This window comes from Lagenorhynchus albirostris, chromosome 20, assembly GCF_949774975.1.
Source record: "Lagenorhynchus albirostris chromosome 20, mLagAlb1.1, whole genome shotgun sequence".
In the NCBI taxonomy this organism is placed as follows: Eukaryota; Metazoa; Chordata; class Mammalia; order Artiodactyla; family Delphinidae; genus Lagenorhynchus; species Lagenorhynchus albirostris.
The window spans coordinates 10973201-10995139 of NC_083114.1; the positions used below are offsets into that span (position 1 = coordinate 10973201).

Sequence of the window (21939 nt, forward strand, 5' to 3'; positions counted from 1 at the left end):
CCAGGGAGACCACAGGGAACAGACAGGAGGTGAGGAGTTGGCAACGCAGAACCAAAGAGGTTCCAGCAGCAGGTGGGCGGATCCTGGGGCTGAGAGCTACAGATGCTCTGGGAGAGGTGACATAGGAAAGGTTCAGAGACATGAGGTTCAGCGGTCTGGTAGGGAGTGCTGAGAGGTGGAAGACAGGGAAAGAGATGGGAGAGTGTGTGATCCTGGGATAGTGGAGAGAAGGAGAGACAGAGGGAGGAGATGAGACAAAGGAATAGAAGAGAAGGTGGGGCCACCCATAAGAGAGGAGTGAGAGGGGAGGCCAGTTTGGGAACTGCAGACAGAGCAGTGAGATCATGGGGGCAGAGGACAGAATGCTGAGGCTCCGCAGGGAGGGAAGCAGGATGGATCCACAGCTGCTCAAAAGGAAAGCAGGTGCATAGGGCCCATGGGGATGGAGACGGAGCTGACCGGCGCCACCCGCAGACGCCTCCCGCGGGAAGCCATCATCGGCATCTGGGAATGCAGAGCCCTGATGAACTGCAAAAGTGTTTTAAATGAAAGTGTTCTAAGCATGAAAATATTGAAGCCGTTGTTGTCACACTTTGTGTGAGTTGCTATGGAGAAAGTCAGCCCCGGCTGCCACTCCAATCAGACGCCAGTGGGAGACAGGAAAGAAGCCCCAAATGGGCTGGTTTGGGGTTAGCATCAGGGAGGGGGCACTCCATCCAGAGTCAAGAAAGGGGGAGGCTCAGGCTGGGGCAGCATCCCACTGCCCCGCCCCCACCGTGCCTCCCCGAAAATCACCTGAACTGGATACAGTCTCCATTTCTGGAGGCACGGAGCTGATAGGGAAACTGAGGCCCAGAGCAAGTGTAAGACTTGCCCAGGATCACAGAACGAGTCAATGGCACGGCTGAGACCATGTCCCAAGTGTCCTGCTCTGGGTCCTGGGTCTTGCCAGCGCATGCTCTGCTTCTCTTTCAAGACCCCATTCAGCCAGTACTTCAAAGCTGGCCCCATCCCAGGAGTAAGTCAATCCCCCAAATACGGTGACTTCCCAGAGTGGAGCTGAGCCAGCCAAGTGAGACTTGGGGGCCCTCCTAGCCTGGAGACCCTCCTAGGCTTGTGCGTCTCACCCAACCCCGCACGGCCCAGGCCAGCATGACTGTGAGGGTCCTCTCTCCTGATGTCCAGGCAGACTCTGCCTTCCACTGGTCCCCACACCTGCCCTGCACATCCTCATCTCTGAGACCGGGCTCTCTGCCTGAAATGCCCACCCCATCTGGTGCCCTCTTCTCGATCCTTGTAATGTTCCTTGTTTTCCCATCCTCACTTAGCGCCCCTTGCTACGACTGGCAGGCAGGCCACGCACCCAGCACTGAAATGCAGAGCTGATGCCCTCCCCTCCCTCGTGTCTCCCCTGAACATCTGCAGTAATCTTTCTAACTCGTCCACATCTCCACTCCAGATCCCCCTCCCATCTGCGGGCTGATCTTGAGAGTCACCTACTGGGTCACATGCAGGCTCATCTCTCCTTTCCCCCTGCCGCATGGGCCTCCAGCTCCTGGAAAGCCCCGTCTTTCCTGCTTCAGCACCATCATACCTGCTGCGTCTTCTGCCTAAGGCTCTTTCCTCCCGCTCTTCTTCTAGCCAGCTCCTGCCCTCAGTGCTGCAGAGAGGATATTAAGGACCTCCCCAGCCTAAATCAGGCACCCCCATCATCACTCTTTCTATTAACACTTGGTGCTTTTTACCCAGGGGTATTAGTTCCCCTTTGTGACTGTATTTTCCTTTATGTAATTGTTTGATGTTGGCCTCTCCCACTAGACTAGCAGCTTGATGAGGGGAGTGGCCACGCCTATCTGTTTACTGCAGTATGGTAAGCGCCTGAAATATTGTAGGGACTCAGCAAATATCTCAAAGAGTGAATGACTGGACGCTGAGCCCCAGCCCTGAGGGGACTCACAGATTGGGTAATAATGAAGAACGGAATTGCAGTGTCTGAGTGGGGAGAGAGACTAACTCCCAACAGGGATCCCCTTCTCGGAGCTTCTAAAAAGGTCACCCAGACAATGATGGGACGATGAGACTCACTCACCTCTAGCATCAAAGAATTCATCATCAGAGCTCTCCACTGAGTCGCTGAGGACATTTCGAAGGTGCCAGGGGGCACCACCGCCCGGAGGAGGGCCACCTGCCAAAGGAAACACACCTGTTAGCCAAGCTTGAGGCCGTGTCCTGACATGAAGGAGGTAAACCCAGACTGCCCCTGGACCAAGGTTTAGTCGGCATCCTGTCCTCCTGACTTCAAGTGCACAGCATCTCGCAGAGCCCTCCCACCGCTATGCTTTCATTTAAGACCCAAATTCCTTTCTGAGACGGCTCAGTGGGGCAGGAACGAGGGTGCCCATTTTGAACACACCAAAACCGAGACCAGAGGTAGTTAAGAGATGTTGCCAAGGTGACACGGTGTATCAGGAAGCATCAGGTAAGTTTTGCTGTTTTAATAAATGATCTTAAAACACTAACGGGCTCCTTCGGTCTCCGGGCTTGTGGACCCCTGCGGCCGTCACCCGGCTGGCGCCAGGTCGGCTCGGCGGAGGGAGGGCCTGGGCTGTGGGTAGGCGGGAGGGAGGTTGCCTTTCCCTGTCTCCCCCACCCCGGGCCGCCTGAGGCGGGAGGAAGCAGCGGCAAGAAAAAAATAGAAAGAAAAAAAAAGGGCTTCCCTGGTGGCGCAGTGGTTGAGAGTCTGCCTGCCGATGCAGGGGACACGGGTTCATGACCCGGTCCGGGAAGATCCCACATGCCGCAGAGCGGCTGGGCCCGTGAGCCATGGCCGCTGAGCCTGCGCGTCCGGAGCCTGTGCTCCGCAACGGGAGAGGCCGCAACAGTGAGAGGCCCGCGTACCGCAAAAAAAAAAAAAAAAAAACCAAACAATAACGGTTCATTCCTCACTCACACACAGCTAGGAAGGGGCCTCTGGCCACGGCGGTCACTCAAAGACGCCACCTTACGACGCCAGCATCTCGAATCGAGACTTCCGGTTTTGCAGAAGCAGGGAAGGAGAGCACAGAAAGGCACGCCCAGTAGTAAATGAGTCTTCCCACACGTGACACACTTCTGCTCATGTCATTGGCCAAAGCAAGTCAGGTGACCAAGCCCAGCTTTAAGAGGGTGGAGGCGAGGAGAAGCAGACATCCTGAAGGGCATTAGTGATGTCTGTTGCACACGTGTGCAGGCCAGGGAAGGACTGCAGCCTCCCCTGGGGAAAAAGCCCCACACTAAGAGAAGGGGGACCTGAACTTGAGTTCCACCCCGTCTCTGCCACTTGCAACCTCTGTGGCCATTTCCTCTCCATACCACAGCCTCAGTTTCCCCTTCTACAAAATATTGCAACAATCAATCCCGAGCTGGAAGGATCAGAAATAATGCATGCTCAGCGCCTCTATCTTGGGGGGCGCTCAGTGATGGCGACTGCTATTATTATTAATATCTGCAGAGGCCAGGACATGGGGCTGAGAGGATCTCCAGAGCAGGCAGGAGCAAGTGCATATAGAGAATGTGGCCCCTTGCCCTGGACTCAGCCTCAACCCACCTCCTACCCCACGACCGGAGGGAGGAAGGCCAGAGGCAGAGCTGGGTCAGAAGCCTCCTCCCCTGACCCCCATTTTCAGAGCCCCCTTTACTTGGCACTTTGGGACTCTCATGGAACCAGCTGGTGCCCGGCACATCCAGAAACCCCTGCACCTGCTCCCTGGACACGTGAACTACTGGAGATGGCATATGAATTCCAATCTAATTGTAAACATTAAAACCATAAAAGTGGGGCTTCCCCAGTGGCGCAGTGGTTGAGGGTCCGCCTGCCGATGCAGGGGACGCAGGTTCCTGCCCCAGTCCGGGAGGATCCCACATGCCGCGGAGCGGCTGGGCCCGTGAGCCATGGCCGCTGAGCCTGCGCATCCGGAGCCTGTTGCTCCGCAACGGGAGAGGCCACAGCAGTGAGAGGCCCGCGTATCGCAAAAAACAAAACAAAACAAAAAAACCCCATAAAAGTGTTAGGAGAAAATTGACCTGGTAATTTTCCTGAGGAAATAATCAGAGAAGTATACAAAGATGGCAATATATAGTTGATCATCTTAGTGTTCTGGTAATACCAATAAACTGGAAGAAATCCCGGTGTCCATCCACAGAGGATCAGACATACATTCATACACAGTCATCAGGGGAATTCTTTGCAACTGGTAGGAAAATCAAGTAGCTCCTTATGTCCTGACATGGAAAGATGCCCACGGAGTATGGGTAGCAGAAAAAAAATGCACATTGGTCCCAGAATCGTAGGTATCTTTTGACCCCATTTTTGAAAAATATACCTGCACACTGAGGGTATGTACAGCACGTTAGTTAAGAACTCAGGGTCTGAGGTTGGAAGAGGCCTAGATTCAGGCTCAGGCCCTTGCCTCTTAGAAGCTGTGTGATGTCAAGTGAGTCCCTTCACCTCTCTGTGCCTCATTTTCCTCTGCTATAAAGTGAGGAAAGCTCGTACCTGCCCCATGAGCTTATTGTAAAGATGAAATAAAATACATCGAGGTGCTTAGCACAGGGTCTAGCATATAGCAAGTGTTCACAACAGTAATTATTATATAAATGTACTCACACATGCGTTAAAATGTCTGGAAGGACAGGCACCGAAACATCAATAGAGATTATCTCTACAGAGTAGAATTTGATAAGAAGCAGGGAAAACTCAATTTTTACCCTGCACATATAATTCCATATGACTATTAATTTTATAAATTCATCTTATCGGTTCTAAGACGTACATTTTTTTCACACTTCAACATCTTTAAAATTGGGGTGTGTCTTACATGATGGCATGTCCTCATTTAGCTGGCATTGTTTATTCTTTCCTGGGGTATAGAAAATAATGACGCATCTTACAATTGACTGCATCTTAATTCAATGGAAAACAGTAAAATCGCCATGCACACAAGGTACGTCTTCCTCCGTACGGCCCTGGCCATCCAGTACGTGTGGGTTCTTGCATCAGCAGCGCCCCTACCTCAGTTTCCCCATCTGTGCAATAAGGAATCTGACAGAGACTTTCCCCTGAAACTTTTCAACTCTGACTGATGTTCGAGGAGCCAGCCTGGCACATAGCAGATGTGCATGAACCAGTGAGAGGTGGGCATTCCCCCAGCCATGGCTAGAATGCCCATCACGATGCAGTCCTTAGAAAATCTGCTGCAGCCTCAGCTCCCCACACCGAGTCACCCTGCAGGATGCTGGCACTGTTCCCTGCCCTGAGCTCAGATCTCAGAACGTAAACTGTTCCTGAAGGGAGAGGCCAGCACAGGTCAGCCCAGGGACACAGCCCTCCTGCCTGTCCCTTCTGCCCCACCCACCACAAACTCCCAAACACACACCCAGCTTGAGCTCCATGGCTTGGAGCCAGGCCAAAAGCACTTTCTGCAACACAGAAAAGGCAGAGGCCACAGGGAACACTGACCTGGGAGTCACTTCTAGGTGTAAAGCTGGGTCTGCCATACACTCTCTGTGGGGACCCTCTAAGCTTTTGATTCTCACCCAACAGTGTGGATGGCATGACAGGCTGATCAGCAATTTCCTGCCCGTGACCCCTGGATTTATTGCGAGGGAGTTTGAGAATCGAGATTCACCATAACTGAGTATTTCTAATGTGGATATGGGACCGTTTCCCAAATGTATGTGGGGGAAGTTCTAGCTAGTGCAACAAGAAAAGAAAAAGAAATAAAAGGTATACATGTTGGAAGAGAAAAAACAAAACTGCTTTTATTCTCAGATGGCACGATTGTCTATCTAGAAAACAAAAACTCTGCAAAATCTACAAAAAAAGAACCTACTGGAACTAATAATTGAGTATAGCGAGATCGCAGGATACAAGATCAAAATTCAAAAGTCAGTTGCAATCCTGTATGTCAGCAATGAACTGGAATTTGAAATCTGAAAAACAATACCATTTACAATAGTATCAAAATAAAATAAAGAAGTGCTTAGGTATAAATCAAATGTATGTGAAGATTTCTGTGATTCAAAAAATACAATCACTTAAACTTCTTGATTTTACACTAATTTTATGTTTTCTCATATAAACCTATCCCTTTTTTTTAACCCTATCCCTTTTATAGATGCTAAAGGTATAAAAACCATCAGGCATCCTATATTAATGTGCAAATATCCCTTGCTGTCCAAATCTATTCCATTACTAAGAAAGCAAGAATCTGGGTACTCAGGACAGTCATGTCAGCCTCATCTACTTGGCTCCTGAGTTTGGGATGGTGAGCAGCAAGGGTTTAAGTAGCGATGGGTTTGTCTGAAGCTGTATCTGAGTCGATTTGGGTCCTGAGTTTGAATAGTGAGGGTTCAGCAAGAAGGTCCTGGTAATGGTGGGTCTCATACCTGTACAGTATATACTCCACCTGAGAATGAAGAAGGGCAAGGATATTCCTGCCAACCTCTCCCTCCTAAATAGAGTGTGTGCTGGAGCCTGAGGAAAAGAGGAGAGCTCTGGAAGTTGTCCCTCCCTCACTCCCACCACCACATCCATCCTTGCAGGCCACCATCATCTTAGGTCAGCGCAACACCCATAACATGCGTGACGGGCTGGCCTTGGGGAGAACCCACCAGCAGGGAAGGCTGCAGGGAGGTCAGTACAGCTCCATTTGAGGGAGATGTTCTCCCAGCTAGAGGTGGGCAGAGAGGGAAGGAGCTTCTGGGTGTCAAAGGGAGCTGTCCATCCTGCAGGGCGCTGTGTGAGATGCTAGGGACACTGAGGTGAATAAGAGGGACAGGGTGGGGCCCGGCCATGGGGCCCTCCCAGCGCGGACACTCTGCGGGGTGTGGGTGATGGTGGCAGTGGGCAGGGAAAGCAGACCTGGAACAAGGAAGCAGCAAAGATCGTTTCAGCAGGAGAAAGTGCTGGGAAGAAAGTAAAACGGTCCCTTCCTACCTCCACCACGTCCTCCTTCCTTGAGCGTCTCCTACGGTGTAATTACAGCCTGGAGAATAGACAGGCAGGAATGCGTGGATCTGTACATCCACCGAGGAATGATGACAAGGGCGATCGGCCCCGTCATCAAAAGAACTCTGTCACCTGTTCGAGTTATAAACGCTGAACCAGCGCTGTTTCTCCTTCCACATGAACCCTTCACCTGATCGTTGACTCTCCTTTGTGGCAGAAATCTACAGTTGATTTTCTCTTCAAAGGCATCTTTTATCTGGTTTACTTTTATCTTCTTTGTTTGCAGAATGCATACCTGCACTGGTTTTTAAATACACACTGTAAGTTTGTTTAGACCTGCTACAGTTCCTCCCTTCTTGCAAACAACCTCCGGAAAGGGAGAGATCTCGGTTATCTACCCTGGTGTAAAAAAGAACCTATAAGAACGGATCATGTTAAGAAGCAGCCGTCACCTGGCTTCTGGGTGGAAGATGTTCCCTTCATCTCTTCCTTCAGGGTGCAGGCTTTTTAGTGAACGGCAAAGATCATACTTCAAAAAAGGAAAACAGTGATAGACAGAGTATCTTGGGAGGGGTGTGAGGGGAAGACTTTTCTGAAAAGGTGTCGGATCAGTGGAGACTTGAATGATGAGACACAGCCAGACGTGCTAAGCGTGAGTGTGTACGTCTGTATGTGTATGCATGCTCCTGGCATACACGTGTGGGATGGACAGGCAGAGGAGAAGGATGAGAGCCTGTGATAAGAGCTGGAACAAGTGACGGAGGGGGAGACAGGTGTAAGGGGAGGTGAGAGAAGAAATGAAGCCAGACCAGGTAAGATTAGGGTTAAGCTTAGGGTTAGGATAAGGTAGGGGGTTGCCTGCTTGTTGCGGATGGGAGCTCAGCACAGGTGGATTTTAAGGTTCCAGCCTCCACCCAGCGTCTATCACCTGCAGACTTCAGGAAGAGGGAAACACAGATGCCCAAGAGGGTCAGGAAGTCTCCCAAGAGACAGGGGGCACAGGTCAGGTTGCTAAAGGCCACACGTGATCTTGAGAGTCAGAGAAGTGGGTGCCACGATCCCAGAACAGCAAGGGCAAAGGCCCAGAAGCACAATCTCCTTGAGGTGGGTCCCTGCCCTCCACCTCTCTGCATTTTCTGTGTCCCGTACAGGGTCCCAGGTGAAAGAGGGCCAAGGGGTGTTTGGCAAACAAGCAAATGAACAAAAATGATCTGCTAGCTGCTTCACAGGTATTATCTAAAGTCATCCTAACCAAGCCTCGTGGAGTGGGTGTCATGAATCCCCATCTTACAGCTCAGGAAATAAAGTTCAGAGGTGTGAAGTCATTCGATTGAGGTCATAAAGCTAATAAGTGATGGAAGCAAGATTTGAAGCCAGGTCCACATGACTCCAGGGTCTGTGCTCAGGACCACCATGTTGGGTGCTCTGTAGCAGGGCTCAGGGCACGGGGCCCAGGTCTCCTCTTCTCTTCCCTTCCCAGGCTGCAGCGTCCCTTCCGCAACCCCAAGGCTCGGCCTACTTCTTCCAGCAGACTCCTTCTGTCCCACCTTCTCTACCACACTTATTCAAAACTCTAAATCAGGGGACTTCCCTGGGGGTTAAGACTCCACGCTTCCAATGCAGGGGGTGTGGGCTCGATCCCTGGTCGGGGAACTAAGATCCCACATGCCTCGAGGCATGGCCAAATTTAAAAAAAAAACCTCTAAGTCAGGATAAAAGAGAAAGGGGAATATCCCAATCCTTCCCGGCAATCGAGAGAGAAACAAACGATCCTTCACACCCCACGATACGCTGATCCCCCAGCAAAGCTCGGGGTAGGGTGGGGGGCCTGCAGTGGGAGGGGCTGCTAGGAGCCAACCCCACCCTCCCTCCTGGCGCATCTACCCACCACCATCAGGTCCAGTGCGGTCTCCTCGACCTTGTCACAGGCCTGGGTCTCCCCAGCATGGGTGCAGCCAGAGGTCACCCACTTCCCCACCTTGGCCCTGGCTCCCAGGGATGCAGGAATAGGCAGATGGACAGATGGACAGGAGTCAGCAGTGGGCACTCTGCCCAGTACCGGGGACCCCAGGGCAGCCCCGGCCTGAGGGTCAGCCCCACCAGAAGGGAGTCACCGCCCTGCTCTCGGGAGCCCAGTCTGAGGGGAAAGACATTTCACAGTGAGGAAAGCCCTGGCACAGTAAAGTGAGGGAGGTGGGTATTGGCCGACTCTTCCTGGGCCAGACCTTGGGCCAGGTGGTGCCCAGGAGGAAGGAGTTGGGGACAGCGCTGAATGGGCTCAATCCCGGCTCCTGGGTGCCAGCCTTGGGGCCCAGCCCTGCACAGGGCACAGGACAAAGGAGGGGTGGGCAGCCTAGACTCTGGGCTAAATGCCACCCCTACCTCGTCTCAGAGGTGTGGACAGGACCTCCCAGAGGCAGACACCCTGCAGGCTGAAGGGCCCAGAGGCCTTCCTGGGGGAGGAGGCCCAAGCTGAGCCTTAAAGGAAGGGTGGGCAGCGTTGGCCAGGCTGGGGCAGGGTGGGAGGGAGTAGAGACATGGGTCAAAGCAATCGGGCCATTTCCAAGAGACGCTGGATCCAGAACCTTCTGCTCAAGAGTAAGAAGTCTGGCTCATCAGAGCAAGGGAGGGGACATAGGCGTCTGCTGCGACAGCCACGGCCCTGTGGGTGTTCAAGTAACACCTACCGATTTCCAGACCTCCAGGGAGTCACAAGCACCTCTGAGCTGGCCAAGGTGGGCTGCCTGGCTCGGAGCCTGCTGCCCGTGAGTGTGGCCGCAGCTTCGGTGCCCAGTCCTGCCTGAGGCCACATCTGAAACCACGGCCTGGCAGGCCTGCGGGATTCCAGCAATCTGTGCCTCGGAAGAGGACGGGGCCGAGGGGGAGAAAAGAGCTCGGCTGTGGGCTCATTCAGGCAGGTCCCTCGTCTCCAGTCTGTCTCTGTCTCCTCTCTCTCTCTCACATACACAGACACACACACACACACACACACACACACACACACACACACACACACACGGGGATGGCAGGTTCTACAAGCACAAGCATCTGGGTCTAACTACTGACAATCAATGCTGCGGAAACCATCAGGCTGCCAGACGTCCCGTGGGCAGTGGGAGCCCCGTTAGAATCACACTTCACAGCTCTGGCCTGGGGTCCCAGGGGTCCATCCACTTGCTGGATGCAGAGTGAGAGATACAGAGTCTGAGTGAGGCTCCTACTGGCAGGCTGGGGGTCTCTGAAGGCCCACCTCCTCTCTGCCCCTCCTCCCGCAGCCCTGGCTTCCTTCCTCCTCTTACTGTCAGCTCCGCCACTTCTCAACTGGTGATCTTAATAAATGTCACTACACCGCTCTGTGCTTCAGTCTCCTCCTCTGTAAAATGGGGGTAATAACAGTCCTTCCCTAGGGTTGCTATGAAGATTACGTGAATGAATATTTGGAGAAGGTTTGGCATGGTGCCTGGCGCTCAGTGCTATAAAAGGGTTTGTTAAATAACATAAATAAATCATGATATCCACGGGCCTTTCTCTGGTCCTTTCACAGGTGGGAGCTCCCAAGAGTGGGCCCCTCTGCTTCTCCAGCCCCTGGAGTGGGAGCCCAGAGGGCAGAGCAGGAACTGAGGCTGGAAGCTCCGAAGCCCCGACAGTCTCGGGGCTGCCCCTGGTGCACGGCTGGCCCTTCTCTCCTCTCCACCGGCGCAGCTTCCTGGGGCTGTGTCTTATCTGCCCCCCAAACCTTGAGCGACCTAAGGCCAGGACCTGCTCTGTCTGCAAGCCCCTGCACCCATAAGTCTGGGTTCCAGCAACACGTCGCCACTGGGAAGGGCCCCCCCTCGCCCCCCACCCCAGCCCATACCATGTTCTTTCCCTCCAAGACTTTGCTCCTGAACCTCCCGGTACCTGAAATACCCTCCATCCCCACCCTACCCCAGCTGAAAGCCTTCTTTGACCCCAGTGCTGGTCTGGGTACCTGCCTCTTCTGTACTTCCATGACATCCTTTACCTGTGCCCATCAGAGCACCAATCTGCAGACTAGGTTCAGGCCTGCCTGTCCCACTGGGCTGTGGGTTCCCCCAGGCAGAAACCTGGTAGGAATCCTCCCCAGGCCCATAGCCTCTTCCAGCCCAGGGCTGGGCACAGAGAAATCTCTTGTTCCACTCAGCATGGCCCAGCGCCAGGTAGATCTCAGGAGGGCCCCCTCTCAGGGAAGTATTCCATAGGGAATGTCCTCAGGCCCCCTCTCTGGGTCAGGATGAGTCTGACCAGGCCAATCAGGGCCAACCAGCCCATGCTCAGCCTTCAAGGGGCTACGGGGCCACCCAGCGAGAAACAAGAGGCCAGGAGAAGCTGCTTCCAGAAAAAGGCATTATTGAAGGAAACCAGTGCTGGTTGGGGGTTGGTTGCTATAGAAACATGTCCTAACTATCTCCCAAACTGCTGTAAGTGCCACTGATGAGCTCGTGTGCTGGGCTGTTTCAGGGCACATGCCAGGAGTCCCAGAAGGGCCTGCGTGCTGGGGTTCCCAGCACCTGGAGCCCAGATCCCAGAGGACCCTGAAGGAATCCAGCTTCCAGGGGACCCACGTAGCTCCATCAGTCCAGGGGTGGACACAAGAACCGAGGCTGAATTTTCCTGAGACTAGCCATGGCCCAACCTTGACCTCAACCACAGCCTAACCTCGAGTTGACCACAGATCAAGTCACAACCCCGATCACAGAACAACTGGGACCTGATCTCAAACCAGGCCATGAAGCCGAGCCCAGGCCAAGCCACACACTAAGCCTTGACTCCGTCACAGACCCAGACGCACGGTCGGCAGTGACTCAAAACAAAGGAATGCCTCTGGCCACCGACTGACGCCTGACCCTGGCCATAAACAGCACCGGGCAAAATCAAGGCACTGTATCCTATAACTTCAGGGCTATTTTCACAGCTAACACTAAATTCTGTACAGCATTTTACACCACTGCCCGGGATCTGCATGGCTTTCATTTCCTATCATCCTCACGGCAGCCCAGGGAGGTCAGTTCGGAAGGGCTCCGATCCCTCTTTGCGATGCCAAAAGGGAAGCTCAGACGGCACCTGCCTCCCGTCATGCTCCCTGCGCCTGGGGGTGGCCTGGGGGTGGGATGACAACCCCAGTCTCCCAGCAGGACACAGTTGGGCCAACCAGTTGCTTTGGGAAAAAATGTGCTTTTTGAAGACCTGCTGGTATCTCATAAATATGCTACTTAAATACCCGTTAATTACCTGATTTAGGAGAGAATTAGTGATTAATAGCTTTGGCTATCTATTGTACTTTCATTTGCTCTGCCAGTTCGGCTCCCAATAGTTCTGAGTTATTTGGAACAATTCTCTCAAGCCCCAGATGTCCCACCAGACTCTGTCCCACCAGACTCTCGCTCCATAAGGGAGAGGTTTTCTCCTGCCTCTAAAGGGAGCTCCCAGAGCACCTGCCAATTCACCACCGATGGCTCTGCCACCTGCAGGCTCCTCAGGAGGGCGGGGGAGCCCAAAAGACAGGACAGAGGGGCCCCTTCAGATCACCCCAGGACCCACTGAGGGGAGCAGGGAACAAGAGACCAGGAGGGACCCAGGCATCCAATCAGGGCATGGGGAGACCAGATTGGGGAGGGTCACAGAGTCAGCGGAGGGTGCTGGGGGCTCCTTTAGAGGAGCTGGCCAGCTTTTTGGTAAGGTCACCAAAGGCTACCGTCGGCCTTAAGCAAGCGGCAGCAGGGGAGCTGTCCCCACCGGCCAGGGCCAAGGTGACTCCGACCGGCCATTTGTGCTACCTGCCACTCTGGAGTGACTACAGAGCAAGGATGGGGCCCAGGGTTGCCTCTGCCCCAGGCTCTGCATTTGGTACCAAATCACAGCACCGGGAATTGCCAGCCGGGACCCCGGAGGCAGGGCTGCGTGGTGCTCTCACCGCTGCTCCAGATTACACTGTACAAGAAGGAGAGAAAAAGGCAGCAAAGGGATAAACACCACCCCACCCCACCCCCCACTGGGCAGTAATGGGAAGGCTGAAAATAGCTCCTTTTACCACAAGGGATGATTTCAGAATTGCTCAGCTGAGACCAGCCTCACGGGGGGGTGGGAAGTTGGAGGACTGGCGGCGGGGGGGGGCGGGTATGGCAGGCCAAAGGGAGCTCTGATCAGGAGGACAGCAAGCTGGACCATGGCCACAGCAGCCCCAAACCTCCCAAAGACAGACTCGTGGGACAGTTGCAGCCCCTCAAGCCCGCAGCCCGGATCCTGCACACCTAGATCCCCGAGGAGGTCAGGAGCGCGGGACATGACGTGCTCTGCAAACACGGAGCCGAGCAAACACAGCATCGGCGGCAGACAGCTCGGAAGAGGCCTCTCGGATCCTCCAGAACTCCACGCCCCTCCCAGACAGAACCCAATGCGCTTCTATTTTTGCTTTCAACCCTTGTTTGGCATCCCCAGCTAACAGACGGCTATTTCCCCTCCCTCCCGAACAACGGGTCATCTAGGAGGGGGAACACCTCCTCGCTGGCCTTCCCTGCCCCAGGTCTGCAAGTTAACAGGCTGACCCTCAAAACGGAAGATGAGGCTCCAGACAGGCACACACGCATCCCTCCACCAGGATACCTGGAGAGAACAGCTTGACGCCCCAGAACTCCGGTTTCTAGAGGCAGATGCATTAGCACCTGCCCCCCTGCCAGCCCTGACCGCCCCGGGACCACAGCGCCCGCCCCCGCAGGTCCTGTATTCACCCCACACTCAGGTCACAGCCCGAGTCCCTACGTGCCACCCCCAGCCTCAGCCGGGCCCCAGCTTGAGCCGTGACCCCATCCGCGAGCGAACCTCACGCATGCCACCCTGCGGAGAGTCTGGAGGAGGCGGGGTGGGGCACCACTGCAGGGACCCAGCGCTCACCCACAGCCGCTGACAGGCAGGGGCACCTCACACGCGCGCCCCCCGGTGGCCACCCGGCTCTGCAGGCCTCCGCAGGCAGGCAGACTCGGGGCCCTGGAGGTGGCATTTACCTCCGGAGTGACTCACTAAGGCGCCCATTCGTTTGCGAAAGGGGCTGCAGTGTAGCATTTCCCTTCTCTTTAGAAAACAAGAATTGTAGAAGAGGGAGTATAAAGAGATTTGAGGGAGTGGGTGGGGAGCTCAGATCCCATTTGATTTCCAAACTCATCTGTTATGCATTCTCTCCTCTCCCCTCCCCCCCCAGCCCTTCCCCTGGGGGCCCTGGCCACACCCTTCCACCTGGCTCCTGGCTGAAGATCTGGTGGTAGGCTGGGGCCCCGGGACCCCGAAGAGGCAGGTGCTCTCCATGTCCCGGTGCCCAGCTTCCCATTTGTCCTCCCATCCCCACCACCCTTGTGAGGGAGGAGAAGGGAGGAGGTGAGGGCCCAAAAGGCACAGTAAAGCCAGTGGGGAGCGAGACCAAGAAGGAAAAGAGAGCAGTGTTTGAACTGGAGCAAACTCAGAGCTGTCCTGTCCCCCGAACTCTTTCCTTCCCATTCCCCTTTTACAAACGAGGAAACTGAGACCGGAGGGGCAGTTCAAGGGCAATCAGTGACCGAGCCTGGTCTGTTCTTTGTTACACAGTCCAACTCCTAGGAATGCTGAATCCAAGAGAAGAGACCTAAGTTCTAATTCCAGCTCTGCCTCTGACTTTATGTGTGACCCTAGAACCAGACACTTAACATTTCCAGGCCTCAGTTTTCTCATCCATAAAATGGGAACAACATCAGCCCTACTTCAAAGAGATGCTGCCGTGCCATTGGACAGTAAAGCATGTTGACTGCTATCAAAAAATGAGCCAGACTGTCCCCAGGATGATAATCCCTGACGCTCTCCCTCCCTCTCCCAAGCCTGGAATCCCAGAGAATTTCTGGGGGGCACCCAGAGCCTACTGAGTAGCTCCCAGTCCTCAAAGCCTCACTGGTCTTGGGAGTTCACACCCTCTGTCGTTGAAGACACCAGAGCTCAGAGAAAAACCCTTTCTTTGCCTTTCTGGCCTCAGTGTCCCACTTGCATAATTAACAGGTAGGACCAGAAGATCTCCAAGCCTCTTCTAGACATGAATTACCACTGTATACTAAGATGTATACGAGAAAACATCCCACTTTCTGGCCAGTCCGACACAGACATGGCCCCAGCAAGGGGGGCCTAGCCATGTCCTCATACCCTGTGTTCCACCACTCGAACACCAGCTAGGACTGGGGCTTCACGCGCTGGGGGTAGGACTCTGTTTTAACTGTGCTGTCTTTGACTCACCACACCATACCACAGCCAGGGCTAAGAGGCAGCAAAGGGTCTCGATCTGGGGCCTGCTGGGGCCTGCCAGGTCGGCTGCTGTGACACGTAACTCAGCAGAGGAACCAGAGATCGGCCCAAGCTCCAGCACTTCCCCGACTGCATGGAAGGCCCCGAAGGCTTCCTGGGGGCAGAGTTTTAGAAAGGCCTTGAGTTGGGACACGGTCATCTGATTTGGCCCTAGCCCTCTCCCTCGGAACCTGAAAAGGTGCATTTGCAATCTCCCTGCAGAAACGTGATGCTCTTCCCCAGAAACACTGCGAAGCCATCCAGCACCCTCGGCCTGGGAGTTTCTGAGTCGTGCCTCAAATCTCCTGGCACCCCCGCAAAGTCCTGAGAATCCCAGAGTTGGTCCCTTTCCCAAGCTTCCAAATGCTCTGTCCTCTGAGAGCTCTGGCCACTCCCCCACGCCACCACCTGGGAGCCGTGAAGCAGGGGGCCCAGAAGAAGGTCTGGCTTTGGGATGTGAGGGGGCGGCTGACTCAGCAGAACAAGGTCCCAGCCAAAACTCTGGAAACACAGGTTCTGGGGCCAGCTCTGCCACCACCTTTTTCTGTGGCCTTGGGCAAATACCCCACACCGCAGGCCTCAATGTCCCCTCGTGGTGAGGGCTTTGAACATGAGTTTCTGGAAGCGTCCTCTCAGCTCTGCCACTATAGGATCAGTATTTTACTCACTCGAATTACTGGGTTTGATACAGTCCAGCCCGCTGGCTCTGCCCCTCAGAGCAGAGGTCAACACCTGGCAGCAAATAAACTGGTTCCTCCAGCCTGGAAGGCCCAGCCCTGTGGCCCTAGCCCCGCCTCTCCAGATGGTCCTGGCCCAGCCTGAGAGGGTCCAAGACCCTCTTGGCTGTTGTCTCTGTTCCTGCCCGGCACGGCCTTCCACTTGCCCTGCCCCCGGGTGGGCAGACACCCCTGCCAACCTGCTGGGGTGTGGAGGGAGGCGTAGAGGGGCCCAGGGAGGAAGGGAGGGGCCGTGCGGCTGGCAAGAACCAGCACAAACTCTTCCCAACTAAGACAGCCCAGCCAGGCTGGCCTCGCTTTGCCCCCACAGGAGCAGCCAGAGGGATCTGTCAAAACACCCAAGCTGGGCTTCCCTGGTGGCGCAGTGGTTGAGAGTCCGCCTGCCGATGCAGGGGACGCGGGTTCGTGCCCCGGTCCGGGAGGATCCCACATGCCGTGGAGCGGCTGGGCCCGTGAGCCATGACCGCTGAGCCTGCGCGTCCGGAGCCTGTGCTCCGCAACGGGAGAGGCCACAACAGTGAGAGGCCCGCGTACCGCAAAAAAAACCCCAAAACACCCAAGCCTTACACAACCCTCCCATCCCCCATGCTCTCCGGAGCTCCTCTCGGCCTTCTGCAGCCCCCTAGGGATGCTTCACCCCAGCCAGACAGATTTCGCCACCCTTGGGCACCTCCTCCCCCCCCACCCCCATTCCCACCCGCCATACCTACACCTTTCCCGTCCCACCCTCCTAGCCTCACCTGCCCATGGAAGCCTGCCCCTTGCCACCTGCCTGTCCAAATTCTGCCAGCCTTTAAGGCCCAACTTCTAGAGATATTCAGCCTTCGCTGTTTCAAGCCCCCACTGGCCTCCTCTCTGTCTGCACTGCACTTGAGGCCTGCCGCCATGGGTAGCTCTGTGCATTTCCCGGCCCCACCCCACTGCCAGCGCTCACCTCCCTACTGCAGACTTTCATCCCCAAGGTAGGCCTCTCTCCTCCTTTGTCCACTAGACGGAGCGCTCCCTCAGGGCAAGACCAATGGCTCTCCTCCTCTTGCCTTTTCTCTCAAGACTGGATACGGGGCACCATAACGATCCTGTTCTGTGTGCTGAAATCTCCCCAGAGATTTGGTAGTTGCCCGTTGGGGATCCACCCTCTGCCATTTATCCAATCCTTTCTAGGACTTGATTACATTTTCTCTTGTACCTGGGCTCTCCTGGCAGCATGGAAGTCCCTTTCACTGCCTTCCTTCAGCTCCTGTGTGACACGGTTGACATGATGGCTGGCTGCTCAGGCTGTGCACTGCACAGGTCTGGGACGCCTTCGCTAGACTACAAAGTGATGACCTTGGAGTCATGCCCTATGGTGGCCCTGAGGCCCAAACCCCTATCTCCAGTCAGTGGCTCCTCTGACCAGTTTTAGACGGAACACCTCACAGGTCAGAGAGCACACTCCCTCATTCACAGTCTAGCTTCTCACAGCCTTCAGCCTCCTTTGGTTCTAACAGCACCCTCTTCTCCGCCAGAGTGAAGGCCTGATCATTTCTGACTGACCATCAGCCTGTCCATCCACGGTAGATGGTCCTGAATAGCCACTCCTGTCTGAGTTACAGCCCTTCCTTGGGCCTCAGTTTCTCTAGCTGTAAAGAGAGGGACTGGGGCTCCTACCTCCAAGGATTCCCTTTGTTCTAAAGCTCACCAGTCCACCCTACACAGATTTTGACATCCGTGCACACATCACCACAAGTTGTCTTCAAGTCAGCGAGCTTAGAAGCCTTAGGAAGAGAAGGGACCTTTACAAAATGCAAAGGAGCCTGGAAGAGCTAAGAAGAGGACGAGCAATCCCATCTTGCTGGGGTCAATCCTAAAGGCTCCTTGCGGGGGCGGCTGAGGGTGGGAGAAAAGAGCCTGGGCGGTCTGATCCACAGAGGAGGGGAGTCTGTGCTGCCCTGAGGGAAAGGGCCAAGCATGAAACTGCAGCAGGAAAGACAAAATGTTAGAACACCAGGCACTGATGCTCAAAGCAGAGCAGTTTTTCACCCGTCACTGGAACAAATTCCCACGGACTCTCAGTCTAGAGACCAATGCACCCACAGACCAAGGTGGAGGGGCCGGAACCGCATCTTTGTTCTGTGAGGGGGGCAACCTACGAGGGTAGCAATGGAGAAAATCCAGTACTCGAAGTCCTTACAGCCTGGGTCTACATCTAAGCTCTGCCCAGACCCTCTGGGCCACCTGGAGGGAGCTATTTCTCCGAGTACCTGTTTCCAGATGTTTTAAAAAGGGAAGAGTAACACTTCCTGCCTCCCGGCATGGCTGTGCACATTGCCTGATACCTAGGACAGGCAGCAATTGTTAACTGCTGCTGTGATGACAGTGCTCTCGGGCAGGTGATCTGTGCAAGGGGTGTGCATGTACTTGCACACACACACACAGGCAGCAGAGGCGCGGGGGCAGTGGGCGGGACACACACCCTGCCATGTGCCCTATGGGAGGAGGGGGTTGGGTAAGGACCCAGGGAGACAGCCTTTTCCAGCTGCCTGGGGGGAAAGGGGAGGGAAGTGAGAAAGGGGGTGTTTACATGTGTTCCGTGCTTGCTGTCTCACACAACCAGCCCCACCCCAAGAAGACTCCTCAGGGACAGAACGGGAGTGTATTCTCAGGCATCCATATCACACCCCCAGCATATGTACAGGGGCATCCAGACCCGGCCCTTGGTTGGGGCAGCATTTGTGGGGTGGCAGTGGCTTGACACAGCCCAGCGGTATCCAGCCCAAGTGTGTGCAGGGGTGAACTCACACTCATGCCATCACTGTCCTCGCTGGTGGGTAGAGGGTGGGGTTCATGCCAGCCCAATGTCGAGTCCAAGGGGATGGCATGGCACCTGCCAACGTCACAGGCTGGGTGTGAGTTCACGGTAGATTTACACATGCCAGCCTCCCAAGCCAGCCCTGCTGTGTCCAGGCTTGCCGCCACCGTCGTTCCACCGCCCTCCCAAGGCACCATGGGCCCGGAGAGCGCAAACAGGAATATAGTCTCCACCACCTCCCGGTCCCAGAGCCCAGCTCCGGGCCTGGCACAAAGCAGATGTTGGCGAATGATCGTCTGGCTGAATGAATGAACGAATGACTAACGCCCACTCCCTCACACCACGGGCCACACGGCCTGTGTCTGGGGGAGGGCAGAGCCCTGGGGACCCCAGAAGAGGCCCCGCTTCAGACCTCCACACCTGAGGCTCTGCCTCCCAGGGTCCGGAAGGGGGGAAGGGGGGAACGGCTCACTGGCCGGTGCGGAGCGGGGCACCCCTCCTTCCTCAGAAGAAATCTGGGTCTCCTGACTGAGCTGGGGGCGGGGGGGTTGTCGCGTCCTGGATAGAGCGAGCGGCCGGACAAGGGGGCGCGTCCTGGTTGGCGCTGGGGGGCGTGGGATGGAGCGGCGGCCGCGGGACCTCGCCTTCGGTCCCCGCGCCCGGCTCTGCCCAGGGCCTCGGGAGGGCGGCGAGAGCTCCCCACCGCCGGGCTGGGCAGAGGCGCCGCAGACCTGGCCCTTTCCGGCGGGGCGGTGGCGAGGGGACGCGGTGTCCCACGAGGTGACCGGGGGCGCAGGAAGGGCGCGGGGCGCGCGGAGCCCCCTCTCCACTCTCCCGGGGGCCGGCCGCGCCGCCGCCCCCTCAGCCTGCCCGGAACCTCCGCCCACCTGCGCCGGGGGCTCACCTGGGCCGGCGCCCCCCGCTCGAGACGCGCGGGTCCCTCCCCCCGCCGGCGGCCCAGCCCTCCCGGCGCCCGCCCTCACCTGCACGGCCCGCCTTGGCCATGGCCCGGCCGGCGGGCTCCGGCGGCGCTGCCCGCTCTCCTCGCGGCTCCCAGCCCGGCCACGGCCGCCCAGCCGCCTCCGGCCGCGAGCGGACTCCGAGCGCCGCGCGCCGCGCCCCCGCCCCGCTCGCCGCGGCCGCCGCCACCGCAGCCGCCGCCGCCTCGCCGCTCCCTCCCGCTCCCTTAAAGGCGCCGAGCGGCGGCCGCGCCGGCCCCCCCGCGCCGCCAGGGAGGGACTGACGGAGGAAGGCGCCCAACGCCGCCCCCGCGGGCCCGCACCCCTGCCCGGGGCCGCTGCCGCCGCTCCAAAACGCTCCGCTCCGAGCCCCGGACGGGCGCAGAGACGCTGAGGCGCTGCGGTCCAGGCGGAGATGCGCACGCGGACCGCGAGTCGGGGACGAGAGCCCCTGAGACTGGGCGCTAGAGACACCCCTGGGGCCGAAACACCGACGGGGAGAGGGGGAGAGAAATTCGGAGGAGATTCGAGACCCTGGCACCTGGAGAGTGACAGAGAGCAGAGAGGAGAGAGAGAAAGGAAGAACGGGCACCGGGAGGCTCCCGCGAAGCCAAGAGGGAGGTGTCTCCAGGGATCCGAGGCAAGAGATGGACCCCTTCATCAGCCCCAACTCCAGGCTATCATTTCTAGGATCCACAACCTGGACCTGAACTAGCCTCAGAGGGGAAGGGATTTCTGTGCCCTTAGTTCTAAAGGAACTTGTAAAATACACGTAAAGCCCACCTGGGATTCCAGGCTGGCGCAGTCTGGGGAGGCCAGGAGCCTAGCTGTGAGCTGTAGCCCCCTTTGCTTCCCACACCTGGGACGCAGACATCCTGGTGCACAGTCCCAGCGGAGGCTGGGGAGGCTGGGGTTGTGGCTTCTGCCTGGGGGCAGCCGGGGATTCACAGCCCAGCCCCAGCAGGGGGCGGGAGAAGGCCAGCCATTTCGGTGGTGCCTGGGTGGTAGCCAGATGGGAGGCCCCAGGGGAGAGCAGTCCTCTCCCTCGCTCAAGGCTGGGCCAGGTCGGTGGGCCCAGCAGATGTCTGCCCAGCCTTTGGCAGCTCCCAACATCCCCAAAGCCGGCTGCCTGGCTCAGCTGCTGGAAAGGGCTAAGGGGTATCTGTTCTCAGATGACCTTTCAATTCCCACCAAACCATCCCTTGAGAAGATGCCCTCTGCTTCCTTCTGAGGACCTGGGAAGCTAAAGCCCAGTTACCGTCTGTAGCCAGGCACCTCACACACCCTGTCCCACACCCGCCTTCCAGGGAAAAGGATAATTCCACCCTTAGGGTAGCCACTGTCCCGACTCCAGGGTCCCATTAGCCCCTCTATGGAAACGGGGCACATATGGTGCTGAAAGGGTCCTCAGTGGGCATTTAGCCCAGCACCCCACCCCCCGGGACTTTGTCTCCATCCACCGGATCCCCATCAAGTGGCCCTTCAGCTCCTGGTGTATTACATCCAAGGACAGGGAGCTCAGTACCTCAAGCAAGAGTTCCTCCATCTTCGGATGCTGCTGACTGTGAGAAGGTTTCCCCTCATCTGAACTGAAATCTGCACCTCAGATGACCCACCTGTGGGTCCTTCTGTGGCCTCACTCAACAGAACCAAGGGCCCTCTGTCTAAACTCCCTAGTGTGGCTTCACCAAGAGGGACCAACCATCCGGGTTTGCCAGAGACTCCTGGTTTTAGCACTGAAAGTCCCACAACCCAGCGAACCCCTCAGTCCCCAGAGTTCTGGGTCCCAGAGCCAGACAGCAGGGCTGACCAATAGACAAAATTTCAGAAGCTCCGAGGTTGAAGCCGGAGCTCTTGGCCGGTGTGTGCCATCCGTCACCAGCCAGGAGTGTGTGAGGGAATCCCTGCAGCCTTTCCCCATTACTCGGGCATGGTGGAGGCAGGGACAGCAATGAGTGGGCAGGCAGTATGCTCGGGGCTTCACATATATCATGTCTTTTAACCCTCAGGCAGTTGGTGCATAATACCCTCGGATGTCTTGTATTATCCCCAGTTTACACATAGGAAAGGGAGGCTGAGAAAGTTCCGTGCTTGTGGTTATGCAGGATAAATTTAGAGCCTATGTTCTATCCCTCGGGCCTGGTTCTCACCCTT

General features: G+C 56.4%; 1 protein-coding gene across 1 annotated transcript in view; it reads right to left on the reverse strand.

The window, feature by feature from the left end:
• The window catches only part of PITPNM3 (PITPNM family member 3), an 87651-nt gene extending 67746 nt beyond the window's left edge, over window positions 1-19905 (reverse strand). Inside the window, exons 1-2 of the mRNA XM_060133011.1 lie at window positions 19810-19905; window positions 2090-2185 (exon numbers count right to left, since the gene is read on the reverse strand). Of these exons, the coding sequence (XP_059988994.1) occupies window positions 2090-2185; window positions 19810-19831 (118 nt within the window). The 5' untranslated portion in view covers window positions 19832-19905. The remainder of the gene's footprint in view (window positions 1-2089; window positions 2186-19809) is intronic.
• Between the last annotated feature and the right edge of the window lie 2034 nt (window positions 19906-21939).